Source organism: Ammospiza caudacuta, chromosome 2 (assembly GCF_027887145.1).
Source record: "Ammospiza caudacuta isolate bAmmCau1 chromosome 2, bAmmCau1.pri, whole genome shotgun sequence".
Classification (NCBI taxonomy): Eukaryota; Metazoa; Chordata; class Aves; order Passeriformes; family Passerellidae; genus Ammospiza; species Ammospiza caudacuta.
Genome location: NC_080594.1, coordinates 119,242,001 through 119,267,782, shown reverse-complemented (window position 1 = coordinate 119,267,782; position 25,782 = coordinate 119,242,001). Strand labels below are relative to the sequence as shown.

The window sequence follows — 25,782 nt, the reverse complement described above, 5'->3', positions numbered from 1 at the left end:
AAAAATATTTGGGCACAAAAAGTCTGGGTTGTGCTCTTGGGTTTTTTTATATGTGAGGAGAATTAAAACAGTGCTTGAACTAAAGTTGCAGCTTTCTGGAGAGAAATTTAGAATTAAAATGGGGTTTTTAAGAGATTAGCAGCTCCATGAAAATCTAATGCAAGAGTTTTATAAAATCTGAAACTCTGAAGAGTTTTATAAAAATGCACTTGGTTTGCTGCTTGAAAAGTGAAATTGTGGTGAAACAATTCAGGAGGCTGCAGGATTTCCACTTGGCTGTCCCAGAAGCATTCTAGCAAATATTTATTTCCTGAATTAAATTATTTGCTTGCTTTTGAAAGGAAAAAAAAAAAAAAAGAAAATGTTTTCTTTATTTGAATTTACTGTTTCTTTGTCTGTGAACTGTTCCAGGTGGATTTCAGTGCAGATGGAAAATCCCTTGGGCTGGAGGGCGATGGAGCCTCGCTGGCCAGGGACAAACCCATTATTCTGCCCCTGCTAAAAGCCTTGAATGCCCCAGAATTCACGGTAAACTCTCAGAAATAACTTGGTTTTCATCCCAGAAATTCAAATTTATGCATTCAGCACCTTCCTTCCCCCAAAACAATCCTGATTATTGTGTGCAAAAACAACCCGACAACACCGGGTGTAAAAAATTTGAAGGCGCAATGTGAGAAAGTGTGAAAAAGTTTGAAGGCGCAATGTGAGAAAGAAAGAAAAAAAAGCCAAAATATTTTTATTTATTAAAAAAAATAAAATGAAATTCAAGAAAAAAGGGGGGAAATGGAGTTTTTTCTTGGCTTGACTGCCGTGGTGCCCGTTGCAGGTGGATTTCAGCCGCCTGCCCGAGGGTGTGAAGGCGCTGGCCCGCGATGGCTGCCGGGCCCTGCAGGAGCAGCAGTGCCACGACGCCGAGCTCGCCTTCTCGCAGCTCCTCAGCCTCTTCTACGGCTCGGGCGTGGCGGTGAGAGCAGCCAAATTCCCTTCCCTGGGCCAGGCAGGGCTGGAGGGCCCTGCCTGCACCGCCCTGTGCCAGCCCTGCCTTCCCCACAATGGCCATGGCTGGGCTGGGCTGGGTTGGGCTGGGTTGGGTTGGGCTGGGTTGGGTTGGGTTGGATTGGGCTAGGTTGGATTGGGTTGGGCTGGGTTGGGTTGGGTTGGGCTGGGCTGGGTTGGGTTGGGCTGGGTTGGGTTGGGTTGGGTTGGGTTGGGCTGGGTTGGGTTGGGCTGTGTTGGGTTGGGTTGGGTTGGGTTGGGCTGGGTTGGGTTGGGTTGGGCTGGGTTGGGTTGGGCTGTGTTGGGCTGGGTTGGGTTGGGTTGGGCTGGGTTGGATTGGGTTGGGTTGGGTTGGGTTGGGCTGGGTTGGGTTGGGTTGGGCTGGGTTGGGTTGGGCTGTGTTGGGTTGGGCTGGGTTGGGTTGGGCTGGGTTGGGCTGGGTTGGGTTGGGTTGGGCTGGGTTGGATTGGGTTGGGTTGGGTTGGGTTGGGCTGGGTTGGGCTGTGTTGGGCTGTGTTGGGTCGGGCTGGGTTGGGTTGGGTTGGGCTGGGTTGGGTTGGGATGGGTTGGGTTGGGCTGGGTTGGGTTGGGTTGGGTTGGGCTGTGTTGGGTTGGGTTGGGTTGGGCTGGGTTGGGTTGGGTTGGGTTGGATTGGGCTGGGTTGGGTTGGGCTGGGTTGTGTTGGGTTGGGTTGGGCTGGGTTGGGTTGGGCTAGGTTGGATTGGGCTGGGTTGGGTTGGGCTGGGTTGGGCTGTGTTGGGTTGGGTTGGATTGGGTTGGGTTGGGTTGGGTTGGGTTGGGTTGGGCTGGGTTGGGTTGGGTTGGGTTGGGCTAGGTTGGATTGGGCTAGGTTGGGTTGGGCTGGGTTGGGTTGGGTTGGGCTGTGTTGGGTTGGGTTGGGATGGGTTGGGTTGGGCTGTGTTGGGTTGGGTTGGATCGGGCTAGGTTGGATTGGGCTGGGTTGGGTTGGGTTGGGCTGGGTTGGGTTGGGCTGTGTTGGGCTGGGTTGGGTTGGGTTGGGTTGGATTGGGCTGTGTTGGGCTGGGTTGGGCTGGGTTGGATTGGGTTGGGCTGGGTTGGGTTGGGTTGGGTTGGGTTGGGTTGGATTGGGTTGGGCTGGGTTGGGTTGGGTTGGGTTGGATTGGGCTGTGTTGGGCTGTGTTGGGCTGGGTTGGGTTGGGTTGGGTTGGGTTGGGCTGGGTTGGGTTGGATTGGGCTGTGTTGGGCTGGGTTGGGTTGGGTTGGGTTGGGCTGGGTTGGGTTGGGTTGGGTTGGGTTGGGCTGTGTTGGGTTGGGTTGGGCTGGGTTGGGCTGGGTTGGGTTGGGTTGGGCTGGGTTGGGCTGGGCTGGGTTGGGCTGGGTTGGGTTGGGTTGGGTTGGGCTGTGTTGGGTTGGGTTGGGTTGGGTTGGGTTGGGCTGGGTTGGGCTGGGCTGGGTTGGGTTGGGTTGGGTTGGGTTGGGCTGGGTTGGGTTGGGTTGGGTTGGGTTGGGCTGGGTTGGGTTGGGCTGGGTTGGGTTGGATTGGGTTGGGTTGGGTTGGGCTGGGTTGGGTTGGGTTGGGTTGGGTTGGATTGGGTTGGATTGGGCTGGGTTGGGTTGGGCTGGGTTGGGCTGGGTTGGGTTGGGTTGGGTTGGGTTGGGATGGGCTGGGTTGGGTTGGTGGCTGCTGAGGGAGTGATTTTAGGAATGTTATAGACACACACACACACACACACACACCTGTGTTTCCAAAATATTCTTTTCCCTTTTCCCTTTACTTTCCTTGAAATTCCCTTTCCATTTCCATTCCCCTTCCCCTTCCTTTTCCTTTTTCCTTTTTCCTTCCCCTTTCCTTTCCTTTCCTTTCCTTTCCTTTCCTTTCCTTTCCTTTCCTTTCCTTTCCTTTCCTTTCCTTTCCTTTCCTTTCCTTTCCTTTCCTTTCCTTTCCTTTCCTTTCCTTTCCTTTCCTTTCCTTTCCTTTCCTTTCCTTTCCTTTCCTTTCCTTTCCTTTCCTCTTTTCCACAAATATTTGCATCAAACATTTTGTGTTTCTTTAAATCTAAACTCCATCGTTGGTTGGACTTGCTGATCTTCAAGGTCTTCTCTGTGATTGCCAAATTAACTATGATTTATAAGAACAAAGGGTAAAAAGGATTTTAAAGGCAAATTCAGTGAAATTTGGTGTCTGTGTATCCTTACCCAATCAGCCACTGACCCAAAAGTCATCCTGGATTTCTCTTAATTAATTTACAGTATTTTTACCATGTCTTTGTTGTGCTGTGACTAAAATTTAGCTTTCTTTCTTTTTTTTTTTTTTTTTTTTTAGTATATGAGTAATGTGAATATTCCTTATATTAATTATGTTATATTCCTCTATGGACATGCCACTGCCCTCCTGGGAATGGGACATCCTGAGGTAGGACGGAATTTATTTGTGGTTTTATTTATTTTGAAATCTATATATTTTAAAAATTTTATTTATTTTATACTTAAATACTGTCTTAATTCCAATTTATGTATATTTAATGTATATATTTCTATTCATTTAATGTATATATTTCTATTCATTTCTTTTGATTTATTTTATATATAAATACTGTCTTAATTCCAATTTATGTATATTTAATGTATATATTTCTATTCATTTAATGTATATATTTCTATTCATTTCTTTTGATTTATTTTATATATAAATACTGTCTTAATTCCAATTTATGTATATTTAACGTATATATTTCTATTTTTTGATTTATATATAAATACTCCCTTAATTCCAATTTATGTATATTTAAAGCATACATTTCTATTTTTTTCTTTTTATTTGTTTTATGTATATAAACTCCCTTAATTCCAATTTCTAGCTCAGATTCTCATCCCTTTTTTGCATTTTCATAACTGGGAAGGTGAGAGGGGAGAGAAACCTCTGGGCACATTTTGGAATTGTCCAAATTGAATATTTGGGACTAAATCCTTGATAGTTTTGGAATTAGGCTATCAAATAAAATTGCTTTGTAAGCCTTCAATGAAATTACAATCAGTAATTTTGATTTCTGCTCTGCACTGGTGTTTTGGACAGGAATATTCTGATCCTAAACCAAGAATTCTTTTGGGTTCTGGAAATGCCAAACCAGAGCAGGAGTTGGTTTTTTTGGGGGGGTTTTTCTTCCTGAATATTTGATAATATTCAGTGTCTTAAAATGAATTTTAAAATAGCTGAGCTCAGAAATTTCAATTATTTGGGTTACAGCAACCCCATGCTTACAGAATAAATTGGTTTTTTTTAAAAAAGAAAGTGAGTTTCTGCCTGTGATCCCCGGGGTCTGTAATTCCATTTACTGCTCCCAAGACTGATCAAGGAATGGGGCACACCGACCCAGTCTAAAGGAGGAAAAAACCCAGGAAAATGAAAATATTCTGGCAAAACTCCCTTTATTTGTGTCTCCCGTTTCTTTTGAAGGCATTGGCAAAAGCTGAAGTTCAGTTTAAGAAAATAATGGAGAAATATCCAGAAGAAAGTTGTTTTTGTTTGGCACACTATGGGATTGGAAGGGTTTACCTCAGGCAAAACAGGTTGGTCTGATGGAAAATTCAGAGTTTTTGGGAAAATTTTTTTTATTTGAAGAACTGTGCGTGGTGGGGCTTTAATTTTGCTGTGTTGGTCATTAAATTCATCTGTCAGCTGGGTTTAATAAAATGGGTTTAATCCAATGGGTTTAATCAAATGGGTTTGATACAATGGATTCAGCACGATGGGTTTAAAGTTTATTATAATTATTAATTAAAACTATTTTTATATGTAATTATATATATATATATATTATATTTATATAATTGTTAATTAAATTATATATCTAAATTTAATCCAGTGGATTTAATCCAATGTATTTGATAAAATGGATTTAATGGGTTTAATCCAATGGATTCAGCACAATGGGTTTAAAATTTATTATAATTAATAATTTAAAAATATTTATATATATATCTGTATTATATATGTTTATAATTGTTAAATAAATAATATATCTAAATTTAATCCAGTGAGTCTAATACAGAGGATTTAATACAATAAATTTAATCCAGTGGATTTAATCCAATGTATTTGATAAAATGGATTTAATCTAATGGGTTTAATCCAATGGATTCAGCACTATGGGTTTAAAATTTATTATAATTATTAATTAAAACTATTTTTATATATAATTATATATATATTATATATGTATATAATTGTTAAATAAATTATATATCTAAATTTAATCCAGTGGGTCTAATACAGAGGATTTAATACTATAAATTTAATCCAGTGGATTTAATCCAATGTATTTGATAAAATGGATTTAATCTAATGGGTTTAATCCAATGGATTCAGCACAATGGGTGTAAAATTTATTATAATTATTAATTAAAACAATTTTTATATATAATTATATATATAATATGTGTATATAATTGTTAATTAAATTATATATCTAAATTTAATCCAGTGGATTTAATCCAATGTATTTAAGAAAATGGATTTAATCTAATGGGTTTAATCCAATGGATTCAGCACAATGGGTGTAAAATTTATTATAATTATTAATTAAAACTTTCTATAAATAATTATATAATATATATATTATATATGTATATAATTGTTAATTAAATTATATCTCTAAATTTAATCCAGTGGATTTAATCCAATGTATTTGATAAAATGGATTTAATCTAATGGGTTTAATCCAATGGATTCAGCACAATGGGTGTAAAATTTATTATAATTATTGAAACTATTTTTATATATAATTATATATATATATTATATGTATATAATTGTTAATTAAATTATATATCTAAATTTAATCCAGTGGATTTGATAAAATGGATTTAATCTAATGGGTTTAATCCAATGGATTCAGCACTATGGGTTTAAAATTTATTATAATTATTAATTAAAACTATTTTTATATGTAATTATATATATATATTATATGTATATAATTGTTAATTAAATTATATATCTAAATTTAATCCAGTGGATTTAATCCAATGTATTTGATAAAATGGATTTAATGGGTTTAATCCAATGGATTCAGCACAATGGGTTTAAAATTTATTATAATTATTAATTAAAACTATTTTTATATATAATTATATATATATTATATATGTATATAATTGTTAATTAAATTATATCTCTAAATTTAATCCAGTGGATTTAATCCAATGTATTTAAGAAAATGGATTTAATCTAATGGGTTTAATCCAATGGATTCAGTACAATGGGTTTAAATACAATAAATTAAATCAAATGTGTTTAATTAAATGGATTTAATCCAAGTGGTTTAAATCCAACGAATTCAGTACAAATGGGTTTAAAATTTAATGTAATTATTAATTAAACTATATATATATAATTATATATATTATATATATAATTGTGCATTAACTTTATATGTATAAATTTAATCCAGTGGGTTGAATACAATGGATTTAGTGAAATGGATTCAGTACAATGGGTTTAAATACAATAAATTAAATCTAAGGGGTTTAATCCAATGGATTCAGTACAATGGGTTTAAAATTTAATATAATTATTTATTAGACAATATATATATAATTATATATATTATGTATATCATTAATAATTAAATTTACATATATAAATTTAATCCAGTTGATTTAATCCAATGTATTTAATTAAATGGATTTAATCTAATGGGTTTAATCCAATGGCTTTAATACAATAGATTCAATCCAGTGGATTTAATAAAATTAGTTTAATCCAGTGGGTTTAAACCCATAGATTTAATCCAATGGATTTAATCCAAGTGTATTTAGTCCAAGTGTGTTTATTTCCAATGGATTCACTACAATGGGTTTAATATAATAAATTAAATCCAGTGGGTTTAATTAAATGGATTTAATCCAATGGGATTAATTAAATGGATTTAATCTAATGGGTTTAATCCAATGGCTTTAATACAATAGATTCAATCCAGTGGATTTGATAAAATTAGTTTAATCCAGTGGGTTTAAACCCATAGATTTAATCCAAGTGTATTTAGTCCAAGTGTATTTAGTCCAAGTGTGTTTAATCCAATGGATTCAGTACAATGGGTTTAATATAATAAATTAAATCCAGTGGGTTTAATCCAGTGGGCGTAATCCAATGGATTTAATCCAAGTGTGTTTAATCCAATGGATTCAGTACAATAGGTTTAATACAAATAATTTTAATCAAGTGGGTTTAATCCAATGGGTTTAATTAAATGGATTTAATCTAATGTGTTTAATCCAATGGATTTAATACAATAGATTCAATCCAGTGGATTTAATAAAATTAGTTTAATCCAGTGGGTTTAAACCCATAGATTTAATCCAATGGATTTTATCCAAGTGTATTTAGTCCAAGTGTGTTTAATCCAATGGATTCAGTACAATGGGTTTAATATAATAAATTAAATCCAGTGGGTTTAATTAAATGGATTTAATCCAATGGGATTAATTAAATGGATTTAATCTAATGGGTTAAATCCAATGGCTTTAATACAATAGATTCAATCCAGTGGATTTGATAAAATTAGTTTAATCCAGTGGGTTTAAACCCATAGATTTAATCCAAGTGTATTTAGTCCAAGTGTGTTTAATCCAATGGATTCAGTACAATGGGTTTAATATAATAAATTAAATCCAGTGGGTTTAATCCAGTGGGTGTAGTCCTATGGATTTAATCCAAGTGTGTTTAATCCAATGGAATCAGTACAATAGGTTTAATACAATAACTTTAATCCCGGTTTAATCCAATAGATTTAACACAGTGGATTTAATCCAATGGATTGAATGCAAGTGGAATTTTATTGCTGCTGATGGGAGCTGCTGAACAGAGCAGATTTGGGGGAATATTTGGGATTCAGGGATCCCAGCCCCGCAGCGGGGGGAGCTCAGAGGGAAAGAACAAACCCTCCTTGTTCTGAGGGAAGAATGCATCCCAAAGAAATGTGGCTTTATCTCATCCCCGGGGAGCTGCAGGGCGGCCTTGGGCTGGGCAGAGGCCCCGGTGAGTCACAAATGCCCTGGAGCTGAGAAAGCAGGGAGGAGTTCTGAGCTGGCACGTCCCACAGGGACAGGGAGAGCCTGGAATGCAGGGCCAGGACAGGAACAAAACGGGAGCAAAAAAGCTGGAGCTGCTCCCACCCGTCCAGAAATTCCTGCTGGGGTTTGTCCCTCGTGGAATCCTGTGGGGAGCTGGTGGGGGGATTTTGGGGTGTCCCTGGAGCTCCGTGGGATCAAAATTCCCCCTAAAGGCTCGTGGTGGGGGCTCCTTATCCCGTTGTGATCTCCTCCTCTGAGGGAGAGGGGAGAAATTCCATGGCAAAGCTCCAGGGTGGAGGTAAATACAGGGAGATCATTTCCTAATGACTCACAGGAAACAATGTCAGGAAAAATTGTTTATTGTTCATTAAAAGATAATTGGAGAGTGGGAAACAGAGTGAAACAACTGAAATCACTTTTCTGCTCCCCTCCTTCATCCCAGGCTGGAATTCACTCCCTCATTCCTGGCTTTTCTCCCTCTGAGCTGCCCACAGGGATGGGGAAAGGGGAAGTTTTTTTCCCCTGCTCCTCAGAATTATGAAAATAATTCTCCCTGGTGTTGTCTGCTGTGAGATGTGATCATAAAAAAAGCAAAGCAGGCTCCATCTTATGAATAAAGAGAAAAAAACTTTATTAACTTCCAATATATAAAAGAAACACACAGAACTCAGAATGAAAAACATCAAAGGAGGTTTTGGTCAGGGTGTTTCTCCCTTTATCCTGCAGGGAATAAATAAAGCACAGCTGGGCCTGGCTGTGCTGGCTCCAGCTGGGGCTCTGCCATTCCCCCTCTCCCTGCCCCCTTGCCATGCCAAAATAATGCCAAATAAAGGAGGTTTGGGACTGAATTTTATGTATTTCTGTCTCCCCTCCTGCTGGGGGGGGCTCAAAGCACCTGCTCAGGGCTGGTGGATGCTCTGAGGGAATTTCTGCTTCCTGGGATTGCATCCCACTCCTGTGCTCGTGGATCATTTCCCTGGCAGTCTTGACCCCAAAAAGGTCCCTGCACAGGTGACAGCACCCCTGGCTGTGGGATAAAGCCCTTTTTTCACCCAGAGATGGGGCAACTGAGAGAGGTTTTAAAAACTTCTATTCCATTTTCAGTCTCATGTGAAGGCTGAGACAGTACAGATGTTATAATTCACACCATCACTATCAGAAGGCAACTGAAAACCAATCTTTTAAAATTGCCCCTCATAAATCTTACTACAGTACATTTTTCATACTTCTATTTCTCCAAAATATCTAGTCTTATTTACAGAAAATTATGTATATATTTATTTATTTCCAATTCCATTTCACTCTCAGCAATATCTACCCTGTTCCGTAACATTTCTAAGCCAGCATTTCTTACCTCAAACTTTACATCATCTAAAATTACCCCTCATAAATCTTGCTACAATACATTTTCAATAGTTCTATTTCTCCAAAATATCTAATCTTATTTACAGAAAATTATTTATTTATTTCTCATTCCGTTTCTCTCTCAACAATATCTATCCAATTCCATGACATTTCTAAGCCAGCATTTCTTACCTCAAACTTTATATCTCTAAAATTGCCCCTCATAAATCTTACTACAAAACATTTTCATCGTTCTATTTCTCCAAAATATCTAGTTTAATTTACTTAAAAGTATTTATTTATTTATTTCTAATTCCATTTCTCTCTCAACAATATCCTATTCCATAACATTTCTAAGCCAACCTTTCTTACCTAAACTTTACATCTCTAAAATTACCCCTCATAAATCTTACTACAAAACATTTTAATCATTCTATTTCTCCAAAATATCTAGTTTTATTTACAGAAATTTATTTATTTACTTATTTCTCATTCCATTTCTCTCTCAACAATATCTATCCAATTCCAAGACATTTCTAAGCCAGCATTTCTTACCTCAAACTTCACATAAAAATCCACACTATATAAACCTTCCCCCATCCATGGATCCCTTGGCATCCCAGGCTCATCCCTGCCTGCCCTCACGCCTGCAGGGTTTTACCTCCAAATAACCAGAAAATTGAAATATTGGAACCCTGGATGCTGAGAATTTTAAACTTCCTCTGCTGAAAGCCACAGACACCCAAGAGAACACTGCATTTAACCCAAAGCCATAGAGAAGACTTCCAAAATTAATTAATTACACTGTAATTACAAGTGTGGAGTTTAATTAGAAGTGTGCAATGTCACAAGGTAGAAAACCTAGAATTTACAGTTTTAGAATATAGTAATATATATAGAACAAGATAAAAGTTTTAAAGCAGAAGTTAGTCCTTCTTCTGGGCCACCTTGTCCTTCTTCTCCTCTTTCTCCTCCTTCTCTTTCTTTTCCTCCTCCTCCTCCTTCTTTTTCTTCTTCTCTTTCTTCGTCTTCATCTGCGTCTCCTTCTCCTCCTCCTCCTTCTCTTTCTTCTTCTTCTTCATCTCCTTCTTTTTCTCCTCCTCCTCTTTCTTCTTCTTCATCTCCTTCTTTTTCTCCTTCTCCTCCTCCTCCTCCTCCTTCACAAGTTTAATTAGTGTTTTATACTTAGACAAAAAATCCACATTACAAGACAGGAATAATTAGTCATTAAGTTAAGAGTAAAAACAATTTAAGGGTCATTTCTTAATTAGGTAATTTAACCTTAAAAACTACATAGAAAAAAAATTAACCATTTTGTAACTTATTAGTAAAATACTATAGAACTCACAACTTATAAAACTGTAACTGTTATTGTACATAAATACAATATTGTACATAAATACAACTGTATTGTACATAAATACAATACAGTTATTGTACTGTACATACAGTACAATAACTGTAACTGTTATTGTAAATAAAAAATAATAAATATATCCAAATATAATATAGAATACCATCTCAAACACTTCAATCCCAGCATTAACAAAAATTAAAAAATCCCAAACCAGCATTTAATGATCCAGCTGCTCTCTCATCCCCCATCCTCTCAGTCACCACTGTTTGCTCCTGGCAGGATAAAATTGATGGTGGAAATTTTGGGGAATTTTTGCTCCCAGGGGATCTGAGTGTGTTTGACCTGTTCCAAATCCAGGTTTGTTCATGCCCTCGACCAATTCCTGAGGTCAAAGCTGATGATTGATTTCAATATTGTCCCCGGAGTTTTAACCTGGCCAGGAACAACTCAGGTCATCGAGGAGACGCGAATAGAGAATTTACAGGTATGTTTAAATAAATGATAAAAAAAAAAAGAGATAGAAAATTGTCCTGCTCCTCCCTGGGATACAGGAAGGATGGGGAGCAGCAGGCAGGACACTGAGGCTGAAATTTCTGTTGGGGAAATTCCAGTTCTCCTTTTTCCACAATGGGAATTGTGCAGCTTCCACAGGCCAGTGGGTTTGGAGAAGCAGCTTTGTTTGAGCTCACAAGGTGTAGCCATTTTCCATTTATCATTTGCCATCATTTTTTGTTTATCATTTTTTGTTTATAATTTTTTATCATTTTTCCATTGATCATTTTTCCATTTACCGCTTTTTCATTTCTAATTTTTTTATTTATCATTTATCAGAACTGGCCAGGCAGGGCCTGGGTGTGGCACTCGGTGACAAGATGGGGATGTGTCCCAGGTTGGATTTTGGAGCTCTTTTCCAGCCCCAGTAATTTTGGGATAATATTTGATTCCCTTTCCAGCCCCAGTGATTTTGGGATAATGTTTGATTCCCTTCCTTGCACACTCGCAAACCTTCAGGTGTGAGCACACAACAGAATTCTGGGGACAACCAGTTCAAAATCTGAGCTGGCAGAACCAAGAAGTTTTAAATTTAAAACCAAAAGAGACTTTTGGTTAAATTTCTCAAAAGAGACCGAAATTTAAACCAGGAGACTTTGACTGGATGGTTCCTGGATAAAACATTGGGATTTATGTGGTAAAATTCCCTGTTTGACTGGAAAAATCTGGCACCAGGAGCTGCTCTGCACAGAGGCATTTTTAACACAGTGAACTGGGAAGGTTTTTCACTTGGCCAAAATCCCCAGACCTGCAGAGTTTGTGGTAGGAACAGCATTTTGGGGCTTTTTGCTATAAAATCCACCCTCAGGATTCCTCAGAGACAATGTGGATCCATCCATCCATCCATGGTCAGGGAGCTCTGCACAATGCAGATCCCGCCAGCCTTCATCAGGGCTCTGCTCTTGGTGTGCTCTTGGCTCACCATCCCATGATATGAAGCCCAGAGCCACACACTGAAGCAGCTCAGACCCTGAAAAATAGAAAAGCTCAAACCTGAGGCAGAGTTTGTGGTAGGAACAGCATTTCTGGGCTTTTTGCTATAAAATCCACCCTCAGGATTCCTCAGAGACAACGTGGATCCATCCATCCATCCATGGTCAGGGAGCCCTGCACAATGCAGATCCCGCCAGCCTTCATCAGGGCTCTGCTCTTGGTGTGCTCTTGGCTCACCATCCCATGATATGAAGCCCAGCCCCACACACTGAAGCAGCTCAGAACCTGAAAAATAGAAAAGCTCAAACCTGAGGTGTGGTTTCCACATGAAATCCCTGAATTCCCTGATTCCACATGAAATCTTTCCCTCAGGATTTACCCTGGGACACCTGGCTGCTTCCCCAGGGCCAAGCTCTCAGCTTGTTCCTCAGCCCAGGTGCCAGGTGAGGCACTCTGGAAATGCTGGGGATCTTCAGAAATTACCAAAAAAACAACATTTTTTCCCCCATAATGTTTAATCATTTGCACAATGATAAAACCATTTGGACAATGGGACACTGGCCCGGGACAAACCTGCATTTTCTGGGTGTTTGAGGCTGTGAGCTCTCAGCTGCCAGCGCTTCCAGCAACCCCTGGAATATTTTGGCCATAAAAGGCCAATCTTGCCTGGTTTCACTAGAAAACAGTTTAATATTGTATAATTTTTTGGGATTAGTCACTGCTCTGCCTAGAGGGATGTGTTTCGCTGCTGTCCCCAGGAGTTTGTGAGTAGAAGTTGAATCTTTTCCTGGTTCTGTGCTCTAACTCTGACCATTCTGTGTTTTCCAGCTGGCTTTAAGGAATTGTGGAAGTTGAATCTTTTCCTGGTTCTGTGCACTTTAACTCTGACCATTCTGTGTTTTCCAGATGACTTTAAGGAATTGTACAATTTGAATTTTTTCCTGGTTCTGTGCTCTTTAACTGTGACCATTCTGCGTTTTCCAGCTGGCTTTAAGGAATTATAGAAGTTGAATCTTTTCCTGGATTATAGAAGTTGAATCTTTTCCTGGTTCTGTGCTCTTTAACTGTGACCATTCTGTGTTTTCCAGATGGCTTTAAGGAATTATAGAAGTTGAATCTTTTCCTGGTTCTGTGCTCTAACTCTGACCATTCAGTTTTCCAGCTGGCTTTAAGGAATTATAGAAGTTGAATCTTTTCCTGGATTATAGAAGTTGAATCTTTTCCTGGTTCTGTGCTCTTTAACTGTGACCATTCTGTGTTTTCCAGATGGCTTTAAGGAATTGTAGAAGTTGAATCTTTTCCTGGTTCTGTGCTCTTTAACTCTGACCATTCAGTTTTCCAGCTGGCTTTAAGGAATTATAGAAGTTGAATCTTTTCCTGGATTATAGAAGTTGAATCTTTTCCTGGTTCTGTGCTCTAACTCTGACCATTCTGTGTTTTCCAGATGACTTTAAGGAATTATAGAAGTTGAATCTTTTCCTGGTTCTGTGCTCTTTAACTGTCACCATTCTGTGTTTTCCAGATGGCTTTAAGGAATTATAGAAGTTGAATCTTTTCCTGGATTATAGAAGTTGAATCTTTTCCTGGTTCTGTGCTCTTTAACTCTGACCATTCTGTTTTCCAGCTGGCTTTAAGGAATTATAAAAGTTGAATTTTTCCTGGTTCTGTGCACTTTAACTCTGACCATTCTGTGTTTTCCAGCTGGCTTTAAGGAATTGTAGAAGTTGAATCTTTTCCTGGTTCTGTGCTCTAACTCTGACCATTCTGTGTTTTCCAGCTGGCTTTAAGGAATTACAGAAGTTGAATCTTTTCCTGGTTCTGTGCTCTAACTCTGACCATTCTGTGTTTTCCAGCTGGCTTTAAGGAATTGTAGAAGTTGAATTTTTCCTGGTTCTGTGCTCTAACTGTGACCATTCTGTGTTTTCCAGATGGCTTTAAGGAATTATAAAAGTTGAATCTTTTCCTGATTCTGTGCACTTTAACTGTGACCATTCTGTGTTTTCCAGATGGCTTTAAGGAATTGTAGAATTTGAATCTACAATTCAAATTGTAGAATTTGAATCTAACTGTGACCATTCTGTGTTTTCCAGCTGGCTTTAAGGAATTATATTGAGGAATGTAAATTCCCCCCAGAGCCAGATGCTGTTTGTCGATATCAGCAGTGCCATGGCTACTCCAAAATCCAAATATATTTTACAGACCCAGATTTTAAGGTAAATTTTCAGTTTGAAAAGTAAAACTTGATCTGTTTTCTGCCCCTTTTTATATGATGTGCCAAGCTCAGCACTGCATTTTGTTGTGGTCTTACTTAAAAATGTTCCATTTTTGCCATTTTTAGGGTTTTATACGTGTTATCTGCTGTCAGCAGTGTAGAGTGGAATTCCACATCAGCTGCTGGAAAAAGCTGAAAACAGCAAGCTACAGTGATAAAAATGATAAGGTGAGGCCTTTGCCACGCGGGAATTTTTAATTTTTTTAACATCATAGCATTGAGATATGTCAAGGAATTCCACAAAATTCTGCAGCCAGGATAAAATGAAGGGAAATCTGGAAAATTATTCTGGAAGTTGGCTTTTGGGTGTGAGGTTGGAGGAGAGAGTAAAAGGATAAAAAATGCCACAGATTTTCTATGATTTTTGATTTTCTACCCATCCCAGGAAGAGTTTGGGATTGTGTTTCCTTTGATTGCTTTGGTCACCTCAAATTGAGGAATTAATTTGTGCAGGGGTATAAATGATGTGTGGATTTAATTGCCTTTGTTGTGTGTGTCCTTTTCTCCTGCAGGATTTCCTTAAGGAAATGTGTTTTACTCCTGATTGTAAAGGCCTTATTTCAAAAATAGTTATTTTCAGTCCTCCTGGGGTGGTAAAATGTGAAGTAAGTATGGTCATGTTTTATGTGAAATTAATTGGAATGTTAAGGGGGATAAAGTGATAAATGAGGATAACTGCAAAAATAAAAAAAGAATTCAGTAATCCTTCAGGAATCACTCCCAGAGGCACAGGAAAATGGAGAATTCTCCCCAGGGCAATACTGACCTGAGAGAAGCAGAAATGATTGTGGGGTTTGTTTTGCCATAACCCAGATTTAATTCCTGTCCTGTCCCTTGTTTTGGTAGTTTGAACAAAAAATCCCAAAACTGAAGGAACCCCCAAGGGCCTGTATAAAACAGAAATGCACAAGGTAAGATTTGCCCTTTTTTAATTGATTTCAGAGCAAAGCAGGAGGGATTTTCCTGCCTTTTTTACAAATATTTTGGAAAGTTATCCTTGCCCTTTGCCTGATAAACCAAAAAAATCTGGTAAAATACAATATAATCCAATGGTAAAAGCATTTAAATTGTTCCACAGAATTTATTCTTTGTGAATGTTTAGAATGTTATCCTTGCCCTTTGCCCGATAAACCAAAAAAATCTGGTAAAATCCAATATAATCCAATGGTAAAAGCATTTAAATTGTTCCACAGAATTAATTTTGTGTGAATGTTTAGAAGGTGTAAATATAAATGCATTTTATGCTGCTGCTGTAGTTACTGATACTCAGATATTTCACATAACTGAGTTGGCAAGTAAAGTAACCTTTAAATAATGAGGAATTAAGCTGAGAGGACAAACAAAGCAGATTTTTAAAAATGAAATTAATAAAATGTTAATATTTGGTTGAAAATGCTGAGTTATAAATTAAAAATAAGAGTATTGGAGCCAATCCTAATTTAAACATCTTTAGTGGGAGTCAAAGTTGGTGCAACTTGAGAAAATCAATATTTTAATGAATTTTTATGGTCTCTGCTCCTAAGCGAAGACCACTTTTATTGCATTTGTACTTTCCAGTGTGATTTTTACACCTTAATTAACCTTTGGCAGTGTGATTTTTACACCTTAATTAACCTTTGGCTGTCTGCCGCGTTGCTTCTTGCAGCCTTAGGAACATAAAAATAAAGCAAGAAAAGAAGAAATGGCGAAAAGAAGCGCGAGAGGCGGCCAGGAGCTGTGCCAGGAAAGAAGCTGAGCAGAGGCAGGAGGGCAGAGAGCAGCCCCAGGGCAGCCAGCACAGGGGTGGGTGACACTGGGGACGTGGGGCTCTGCAGGGAGGGGTGGCAGCCGCAGCGTTGGGGTCCCCAACCCTGGCACTGGGAGCTCCGGGCTGGGACAGGGCGGGAGCAGAGCTGGGGCTGGGGATCCCGGAGGGATTTTCCTGCCTCTCTTTACCTGGGGTTCTGATCCCAGCTTCCCTGGGGTTCTGGGGTTCTGATCCCAGCTTCCCTGGGGTTCTGGGGTTCTGATCCCAGCTTCCCTGGGGTTCTGGGGTTCTGATCCCAGCTTCCCTGGGGTTCTGATCCCAGCTTCCCTGGGGTTCTGGGGTTCTGATCCCAGCTTCCCTGGGGTTCTGATCCCAGCTTCCCTGGGGTTCTGGGGTTCTGATCCCAGTTTCCCTGGGGTTCTGGGGTTCTGATCCCAGCTTCCCTGGGGTTCTGGGGTTCTGATCCCAGCTTCCCTGGGGTTCTGATCCCAGCTTCCCTGGGGTTCTGATCCCAGCTTCCCTGGGGTTCTGATCCCAGTTTCCCTGGGGTTCTGGGGTTCTGATCCCAGTTTCCCTGGGGTTCTGATCCCAGTTTTCCTGGGGTTCTGATCCCAGCTTCCCTGGGGTTCTGATCCCAGCTTCCCTGGGGTTCTGATCCCAGTTTCCCTGGGACTCTGAGTCAGCACAGAGCAGTGGGATCAGCATTCTGAGCATCCCCAGCTCAATCCCAGCAGAATCCTCATGCTGAGCGTCACCCCCCTGTGAAAAATTGGCATTTTTACCATTTTTACTTCGGACAAATTTTATTTCACTTCTGTTTTTATTGCTGGGGGGTGTCCCTGTGTGTGGTTAATAATTGTTGGGGTGTTGGGGTCCCAGGATGAGGTGAGAGATGAGAATTGACTCCAAGTTCTCAGAAGGCTGATGTACATTACATTACATTACATTGCATTGCATTGCATTGCATTACATTACATTATATTATATTACATTACATTATGCCATATTATATTATATCATATCATATTATATAATTTATATAATTTATATATTTTTTATATTTATTACATTTCATTACAGTATAGTATATAATATACTATACTATAATATAGTATATTATAGTATGTTACATTTATTATAGTATATTATACTTATTATAGCAATTTATATTATATCATATCATATCATATATATCATATTGTATTATATAATTTATATAATTGATATAATTTATATTTTTTATTATATTTATTACATTACATTATAGTATAGTATATAATATACTATAATATAATATAGCATATTATAGTATGTTACATTTATTATAGTATATTATACTTATTATAGCAATTTATATCATATAATATCATATCATATATCATATATCATATCATCATATCATATCATATTATATCATATTGTATCATTTATATAATTTATATTTTTATATTTATTACATTTCATTATAGTATAGTATATAATATACTATACTATAATATAGTATATTATAGTATGTTACATTTATTATAGTATATTATACTTATTATAGCAATTTATATTATATCATATAATATCATATCATATATAATATATCATATATCATATCATCATATCATATTGTATTATGTCATATTATATAATTTATATAATTTATATTTTTCATTATATTTATTATATTATATTACATTACATTACAGTAAAATATATAATATACTATAATATAGTATATTATAGTATGTTACATTTATTATAGTATATTATACTTATTATAGCAATTTATATATCATATCATATCATATATCATATAGTATATCATCATACCATATCGTATTATATCATATTATATCATTTATATAATTTATATTTTTATTATATTTATTATATTACATTACAATATAATATAGTATATAATATACTATTCTATAATATAGTATATTATAGTATGTTACATTTATTATAGTATATTATACTAATTGTAGCAATTTATATCATATCATATCATATCATATCATATATATATCATACCATCATATCATATCATATTATTTATATATTTTATGTTTTTATTATATTTATTACATTACATTATAATATAGTATATAATATACTATAATATAGTATATTATAGTATGTTACATTTATTATAGTTTATTATATTTATTATAGCAATTTATATTATATTATATTACTAAAGAAAGAGAAAGGAGACATCAGAAAGTTTAACAATATAAATATATAAATAAATGATAAAATAATAATACAAACTTGTGATTGAGCAGGGTCTGATACAGCTGGACTGGGATTGGTCATTAATTAAAAACAATTCACACGGAACCAATCAAAGATGCACCTGTTGGTAAATGATCTCCAGCCTCTTTCCAAGCAATCAGATAATTATTGTTTACATTTCTTTTCTGAGGCTTCTCAGGAGAAAAACCCTGATGGAGGGATTTTTCAGAAAATATCACAGTGACAACTGTGTGGTTTCATTCCTGTAGAATTTAATTCCTGTAGAAAACCTCAATTTTCCCTTGGCTGCTTCCTGCAGGATCAGCCTGGAGAGAGAAAGGCTCCAGTTCTGAGTGAACCCTTTGGAAAGGGATGAACCCATTGAAAAAGCACCTGGGGACCCTGGTAGAGAAAAAAATATCTGAAATAAAGACAGGGTGATCATGAAAAGTACATTCCAGATGATTGGGGAAAATAAAAATACTTCAGCCTTTGTAGGCATTTAAAGCTTCAGCTTTTCCTTGCTGGATGTTGGCTGCTCCACAGTGCAGAGCTGGGAATTCCCTGCAGCTTCTCAAGGCACAGAAAAAAGGGGGATGTTGGAAAATTTATTTTGGGTCTGTATTATCAATTTGGGATATAATTAATGTATCATTTCCTAGGATTCCCTGTTAAATACTCTGGGTGTATTTTTTCAGTCCCATGCTTGGTGTTCTCTGGGTGCCTGTTCCCTGTTTGATGGCATGTCCTGGAAATCTGGGAGATTTTGGCTTCCCTGTGGATTTGTAAATTATTATTATTATTATTATTATTATTACTATTATTATTATTACTATTATTATTACTATTATTATTGATATTATTATCATTATTATTATCATTATTATTATCATTATTATTATTAATATTTCATTTATTTCCTGGTTGCTTTGTTTTCAATCTTTGCTCTCTCCTTTTCTCTGCCTCACCTTCAGCTGTGATCCTTGGAGCCACTGCAGGTCACTGTGACCTCATCCTTAAATCTGGGCAAGGAGTTTGTTTCTTTAAACAAAAATTGAAATCAAATCAAATTGGATCAAATTCCTAATGCTCAGGATGTATGGGGAAAAATAATTCTTTACATCCTGTAATTCTCAGTGTAAAACAATTACAAACACCACTTAAATTATCTGTGCTTTCTAAGTTGGTTTTTGAGGTTTTTAAAGGTTTTTGAGCTTTTTAAAGATTTTTAAGCTTTTTAAAGTTACTCCTTAAGTTGGAATTGTGGTAAGGACAATGAAATCTTGCTGGTTTGGTACTTTTAAAATCGGAATATTTTGACTTTTCCAGGTCCTGGCCAGGATTTATACGCTGGGGACCAAATCCTGCAGCACATCCGGCGCCATTCCGAGAAGATCAAAGCTGCTGTCCCTGACACTGCCAGGCTGTTGAAGGAGCTGCTGGCCTGGGGGGTGATCAGAGAGGAGGATTTCAGCTCTTATTCCCAAATCCCTGCCCAGGAGGTGCTGGAGCGGCTGCTGAGCTCCGTGATCCAGGAGAGGAGCCGGGTGCGGAGCAGGGGCTTCCTGCACGTGCTGAGCCAGCTGGGAGAGGTGGATGCCAAAGTGCACAAGTGGCTGCAGCACCTGGATCACCGGGGTGGGTTCTGACAGCACAGGAAATTCTCCTTTTTCCTCCTTTAAAACTGCAAAGAAAAACTTCTCCTCTTTGTCCTGTCCCTGGTTTACTGAGGGGAACAGAACCGGGGTGCCTCAGGAGCTCGGCAGGGATTTGGCAGAGAAAATTCAATGATTCAATGGCCTTAAAATTCCAGAATGGGTTTAACTGCTGATATTTGTAGCAATCTGGTTTTGGAGGGTAAATAATGGGGTTTTACCATTAAACTTGGAAGCAATTTCTTGTTGGTGCTCTGCAGTTTGCTGTTGGCTTTATAATTCTCCAGCTTGTGTGCTTTTAATTCCCCAGCTTGGAGAATTATAACACACAAAGTGCACAAGTGGCTGCAGCACCTGGATCACCTGGGTGGGTTCTGACAGCACAGAAAATTCTCCTTTTTCCTCATTTGGAACCGCAAAGAAAAACTTCTCCTCTTTGTCCTGTCCCTGGTTTACTGAGGGGAACAGAACCGGGGTGCCTCAGGAGCTCGGCAGAGAAAGTTCAAAAATTTTAAATTTTAAAATTCCAGAATGGGTTAAGATGGTGATGTTTGTAGCAATAATCTGGTTTTGGAGAGTAAATAATGGTGGGGTTTTGCCATTAAACTTGGAAATAATTTCATGGTGGGTTTGTAATTCTGCAGCTGGGAGAGGTGGATGCCAAAGTGCACAAGTGGCTGCAGCACCTGGATCACCGGGGTGGGTTCTGGGAGCACAGAAAATTCTCATTTTTCCTCGTTTGAACCTGCACAGTAAAACTTCTCCTCTTTGTCCTGTCCCTGGTTTACTGAGGGGAACAGAACCGGGGTGCCTCAGGAGCTCGGCAGAGAAAGTTCAAAAATTTTAAATTTTAAAATTCTAGAATGGGCTTAAATGGTGATGTTTGTAGCAATAATCTGGTTTTGGAGAGTAAATAATGGGGTTTTGTCATTAAACTTGGAAGCAATTTCATGTTGGTGCTCTGCAGTTTGCTGTTGGGTTTATAATTCTGCAGCTTGGAGAATTATAAGCACACAAAGTGCACAAGTGGCTGCAGCACCTGGATCACCGGGGTGGGTTCTGGGAGCACAGAAAATTCTCATTTTTCCTCCTTTAAAACTGCAAAGAAAAACTTCTCCTCTTTGTCCTGTCCCTGGTTTACTGAGGGGAACAGAACTGGGGTAGCTCAGGAACTCAGCAGAGAAAACTGAACGATTTTTAAATGGCCTTAAAATTCCCGAATGGGTTTAACTGCTGATATTTGTAGCAATAATCTGGTTTTGGAGGGTAAATAATGGGGTTTTCTCATTAAACTTGGAAGCAATTTCTTGTTGGTGCCCTGCAGTTTGCTGTTGGGTTCTGAGAGCACAAAAAATTCTCCTTTTTCCTCGTTTGAAACTGCAAAGTAAAACTTCTTCTCTTTGTCCTTTCCCTCATTTCCAGAGGGGAACACAGCCTGGGTGACCCAGGAGCTCAGCAGAGAAAATTCAACAATTTTTAAATGGTCTTAAGTTTCCAGAATGGGTCTAAAAATTAAAAAAAATTTTAAATGGCCTTAAAATTCCAGAATGGGTTTAAATGCTGATATTGGTAGCAATAATCTGGTTTTGGAGAGTAAATAATGGGGTTTTACCATTAAACTTGGAAATAAGATGTGTTGGTGCTCTGCAGTTTGCTGTTGGGTTTATAATGGAAAAAAAGTGGGATTTTGGGGTTTGGGGTTGTTCATTTTGCTTTACCATATTCCTATCCTTCCAAGAATTCCTAGAATTCTTAGAATTCTATTCTAATCTATTGACTCCCATCCCATCCCATCTATTCACAGAATAGATCCAAATCTTGTTGTTATTATTATAGAAATAATAATTTCTGAGAGTAGAGTTTATATCAACCCCATTGCTCATTTTTGTTTGCATTTCCAGGACACAAAAGCTCTCACACCATCTGTACATTGAATTTCTAGACCAAACTCTCGCCCTTTTGAAGAGCAATATCACATTTTAAGCATTAAAAATTTAAAGCTGGAATGAAATATTGGGTTTTTTTTTTTTTCCTTTCTTTTCCAGGTCTGACAGCAACAAAAAATTTTCTCCTTCAATATGGCCAAGTTCTGCAAGAGCTTGACTTTTCTATTTTAACTCCACTGTGGAACCAGAAATATGGCAGTAAATTTGATAGTGTGGCAGCTGATGGTGGAAAGAAAGAAATTTGTGATTATTTCCTCGCCCCTCCCCTAGAGAAATCCCGGTGTTTTATATGGCTTTTAGAAGAAAACCGACAACATTTCCCACAGCTCCATCAAGCTTTAGATGAATTCTTTGATAAAATGGGTGAGTAGCCAAAAGGATCAAACATTTCCAGTAAAAATCCATTTTTATTTGTGCATTTTTAGTATGAAAGTGTGGGATCTCAGCACCTCAGGACGGAGGTGCAGAGAGGCCGAGACCACCCTGGGGGGGCTCGGGAGTCCTGGGATGTTGCCAGAAGTGTCTGGTGGCTGCACTTTGATCCTGCACGGGAGACGACGCCTGTGTGAGGATGGGAGGATTTCACTGGGTGAATGGTGAAGGGATAAGTTAATTAGAGTGTAAAACACAGGGTTTAGGATTTTGGTACAGGGGGGTCTAAAGAAGTAAGATGGAGGAATTGGGGCGTGTCCTGTTCTTCTTCTTCTTCTTCTTGGCCTCCATCTTCTGTGGTGATGTTGGCACTTTGGGATTGGTTATTACTAGAAGTGCGCCGGTTAATAAGGGTAGAAGGTATTGGGGAGAAATGATAAATATTGTACACGTAACTTCGGGTATAAAGATAAGTGACCGCCCCGGGGGCTCTCAGTGTGCCCATGGCTGACTGCTGTGCAGACCTCTGTCGGGCTGAGAGAAAATCTTTTAGATAAACAATTAATAAACACCGAGACCGAGACAAGATCAGAAGTCTCCAGAAAACCTTACAAACCTGAACAGCCAGAAAACCTTACAAACCTAAACAGCCAGAAAACCTTACAAACCTAAACAGCCAGAAAACCTTACAAACCTAAACAGCTCACAGAAAACCTTACAAACCTAAAGAACCAGAAAACCTTACAAACCTGAACAGCACAGAAAACCTTACAAGCCTAAACAGCACAGAAAACCTTACAAACCTGAACAGCACAGAAAACCTTACAAACCTGAACAGCACAGAAAACCTTACAAACCTAAAGAACCAGAAAACCTTACAAACCTGAACAGCCAGAAAACCTTACAAACCTAAACAGCACAGAAAACCTTACAAACCTAAACAGCACAGAAAACCTTACAAACCTGAACAGCTCACAGAAAACCTTACAAACCTAAAGAACCAGAAAACCTTACAAACCTGAACAGCCAGAAAACCTTACAAACCTAAACAGCACAGAAAACCTTACAAACCTAAACAGCACAGAAAACCTTACAAACCTGAACAGCTCACAGAAAACCTTACAAACCTAAAGAACCAGAAAACCTTACAAACCTGAACAGCCAGAAAACCTTACAAACCTAAACAGCACAGAAAACCTTACAAGTGGCGTCCCTGGACCTAAACAGCCTAAAACAGCAGCAGAAAACTTAGAAGCCTAAACAGCCGAGAAACCGAGCAAGTGGCATTCCCTGAGCTATCTCAGGACATAAATCAGCCGAGCAAAGAGAGAAGAGAAACGCCAAAAATCTCCAAGGGGCGTCCCTGAGCTATCTCAGGACATAAATCAGCTGAGCAAAGAGAGAAGAGAAACGCCAAAAATCTCCGAGGGGCGTCCCTGAGCTATCTCAGGACATAAATCAGCCGAGCAAAGAGAAAAGAGAAACGCCAAAAATCTCCGAGGGGCGTCCCTGAGCTATCTCCGGTCGTAAAACGGCCGGGAGAAAAATGAAATCTTCACGAAAGTCCTGCAGCTGCAGCTGTGGAGCTGCTTTGGTGGCGTTGGGTAAAGGATTAGAGCAATAATTCCCGTGATTTCACAGTTAAATTGTAAATTAATTAAAATATTGTTATTTCCATCAATCACCATGAATTTTGTCCTTCCCACAGATGATCCGACCATTATATTAAAGAAGCAGGGAAATGAGAATTTGTCAGTAAGTGAATTTCATTTCTCTTTGGCCTCAGCTCACAAAGAACTTTGTGCTGTTTTAGAAAAGGAAATATTTTCCAGCCCGGTCCTCCAGATTTATTGGAATTTTAATCTGTTTTACCTCCCTTTTCTTAAATTATTGAAATTATTTAATAATAATTTTCCAAGTGTGCCTCATTCTGAATCACTTTTTGATTGGTGTCATCATTAAAATCCAATTGGCAGAAATAGATTTTGGATTTCAGTTAATTCTGTGTTTTAGGAACCCTCATTGAAGTTCTTGCCTGCAGTTAAATTTACTTTACAAATCCAGGATTTACTTTTGATTCACAATAAAGCTTTAGAGTTAATTCATGTACATATTAAGAAATTCAGAATTTTTAGTGTGCACGCTAAAAAAATGCAGAATTTTTAATTTGCACATTAATAAAATGAAGACATTTAAATGTACACATGAATAAAATGCATTTTTTAATGCACACATTAATAAAATTCAGAACTTTTAATGTGCACATTAATAAAATGCAGACTTTGTAATGCACATATTAAAAAATGCAGAATTTTAAAGTCTACATTAGTAAAATGAAGAATTTTAAATGTAGAAGATAATGAAGTGCAGAATTTTTAATGTAGATGATAAGGAGAGGCAGAATTTTTAATGTACATCTTAATGAAATGCAGATTTTTAAAAATCTACATATTAATGAAACGCAGAATTTTAAATGTACATGTTAATGAAATGCAGAATTTTTAATGTGCACATTAATAAAATTCAGATTTTTAAATGTACACATTAATAAAATTCAGATTTTGGGGTTTTTTTTTTTTTGCTTTTTCATTTCATGAATTGGGAAAATCCAAGAATGAAATAAAAACCAGCACGAGAAAACTGCTTTGATTTCAGTGTTGGGATAACCTGTAATTATTAATTATTCTGTTCTTGGGTAATCCCAGTCCTGCTAAAGAATAATTCAAATTTCAGTTCCTCCATCTTTGTCTTCCTTGGAAAACTGAAGCAACATTGCCAATCCTGTGCCTTCATTTTCTTTTCTGTTTCAGAATAATGAAATCAAAGTTAAAAATAAAAACAGGAAGAAGAATTTGAAAGATTCAAAGGTCAGTAACTTTGCACCAAGCAGGTACCATTTATTTACTACCAAAAACCCACCTAAAATTGGGATTTTTTTTTAGAATTTCTGGCATTCAGGTGGATGGGAGCTGTTTTTGTAAATATCCTGAGGAAACTCCTTCCTGAAGTGGCTTTTCCTGAAGTAAAATTAAGCTGTTAATATTTAAATTATACCATTTTGTTAAAATTTATCAGTATAAAAGCAATTTTTAAATTTATTTATGACTCACTTTGGCTCTGACTGGAGGCACCTTCTGCTGGCTTAATTCTGAATTATTTGTTGTGATTTTAATTTTCCATGTGGGAAGATGGGAATTTGGTTCAAAATCTCCATTTCAGGCTCAGGAATGTTATTAATTATTCATTATTTTATGGAGTTTGTTGGAATATTATTCTGCCTGAGTTTTCTGCTGCCTTTTGGAGGATTTTGCTTTATTGAAAACCTC

The 25,782-nt window shown here is 37.7% G+C and overlaps 1 protein-coding gene across 6 annotated transcripts in view; it reads left to right on the top strand.

Annotated features, from left to right (window-relative positions):
• TTC3 (tetratricopeptide repeat domain 3) overlaps positions 1–25,782 on the top strand; it is a 116,967-nt gene that overhangs the window by 65,089 nt on the left and 26,096 nt on the right. For all 6 annotated transcript variants that reach the window (XM_058825478.1, XM_058825479.1, XM_058825477.1 and 3 more), the window contains 14 exons: positions 412–528; positions 827–964; positions 3,302–3,391; positions 4,433–4,545; positions 11,108–11,234; positions 14,326–14,448; positions 14,574–14,675; positions 15,020–15,112; positions 15,354–15,418; positions 16,153–16,289; positions 19,813–20,121; positions 22,184–22,447; positions 24,165–24,211; positions 25,267–25,323. In XM_058825478.1, the coding sequence (XP_058681461.1) occupies positions 412–528; positions 827–964; positions 3,302–3,391; positions 4,433–4,545; positions 11,108–11,234; positions 14,326–14,448; positions 14,574–14,675; positions 15,020–15,112; positions 15,354–15,418; positions 16,153–16,289; positions 19,813–20,121; positions 22,184–22,447; positions 24,165–24,211; positions 25,267–25,323 (1,782 nt within the window). The remainder of the gene's footprint in view (positions 1–411; positions 529–826; positions 965–3,301; positions 3,392–4,432; positions 4,546–11,107; positions 11,235–14,325; positions 14,449–14,573; positions 14,676–15,019; positions 15,113–15,353; positions 15,419–16,152; positions 16,290–19,812; positions 20,122–22,183; positions 22,448–24,164; positions 24,212–25,266; positions 25,324–25,782) is intronic.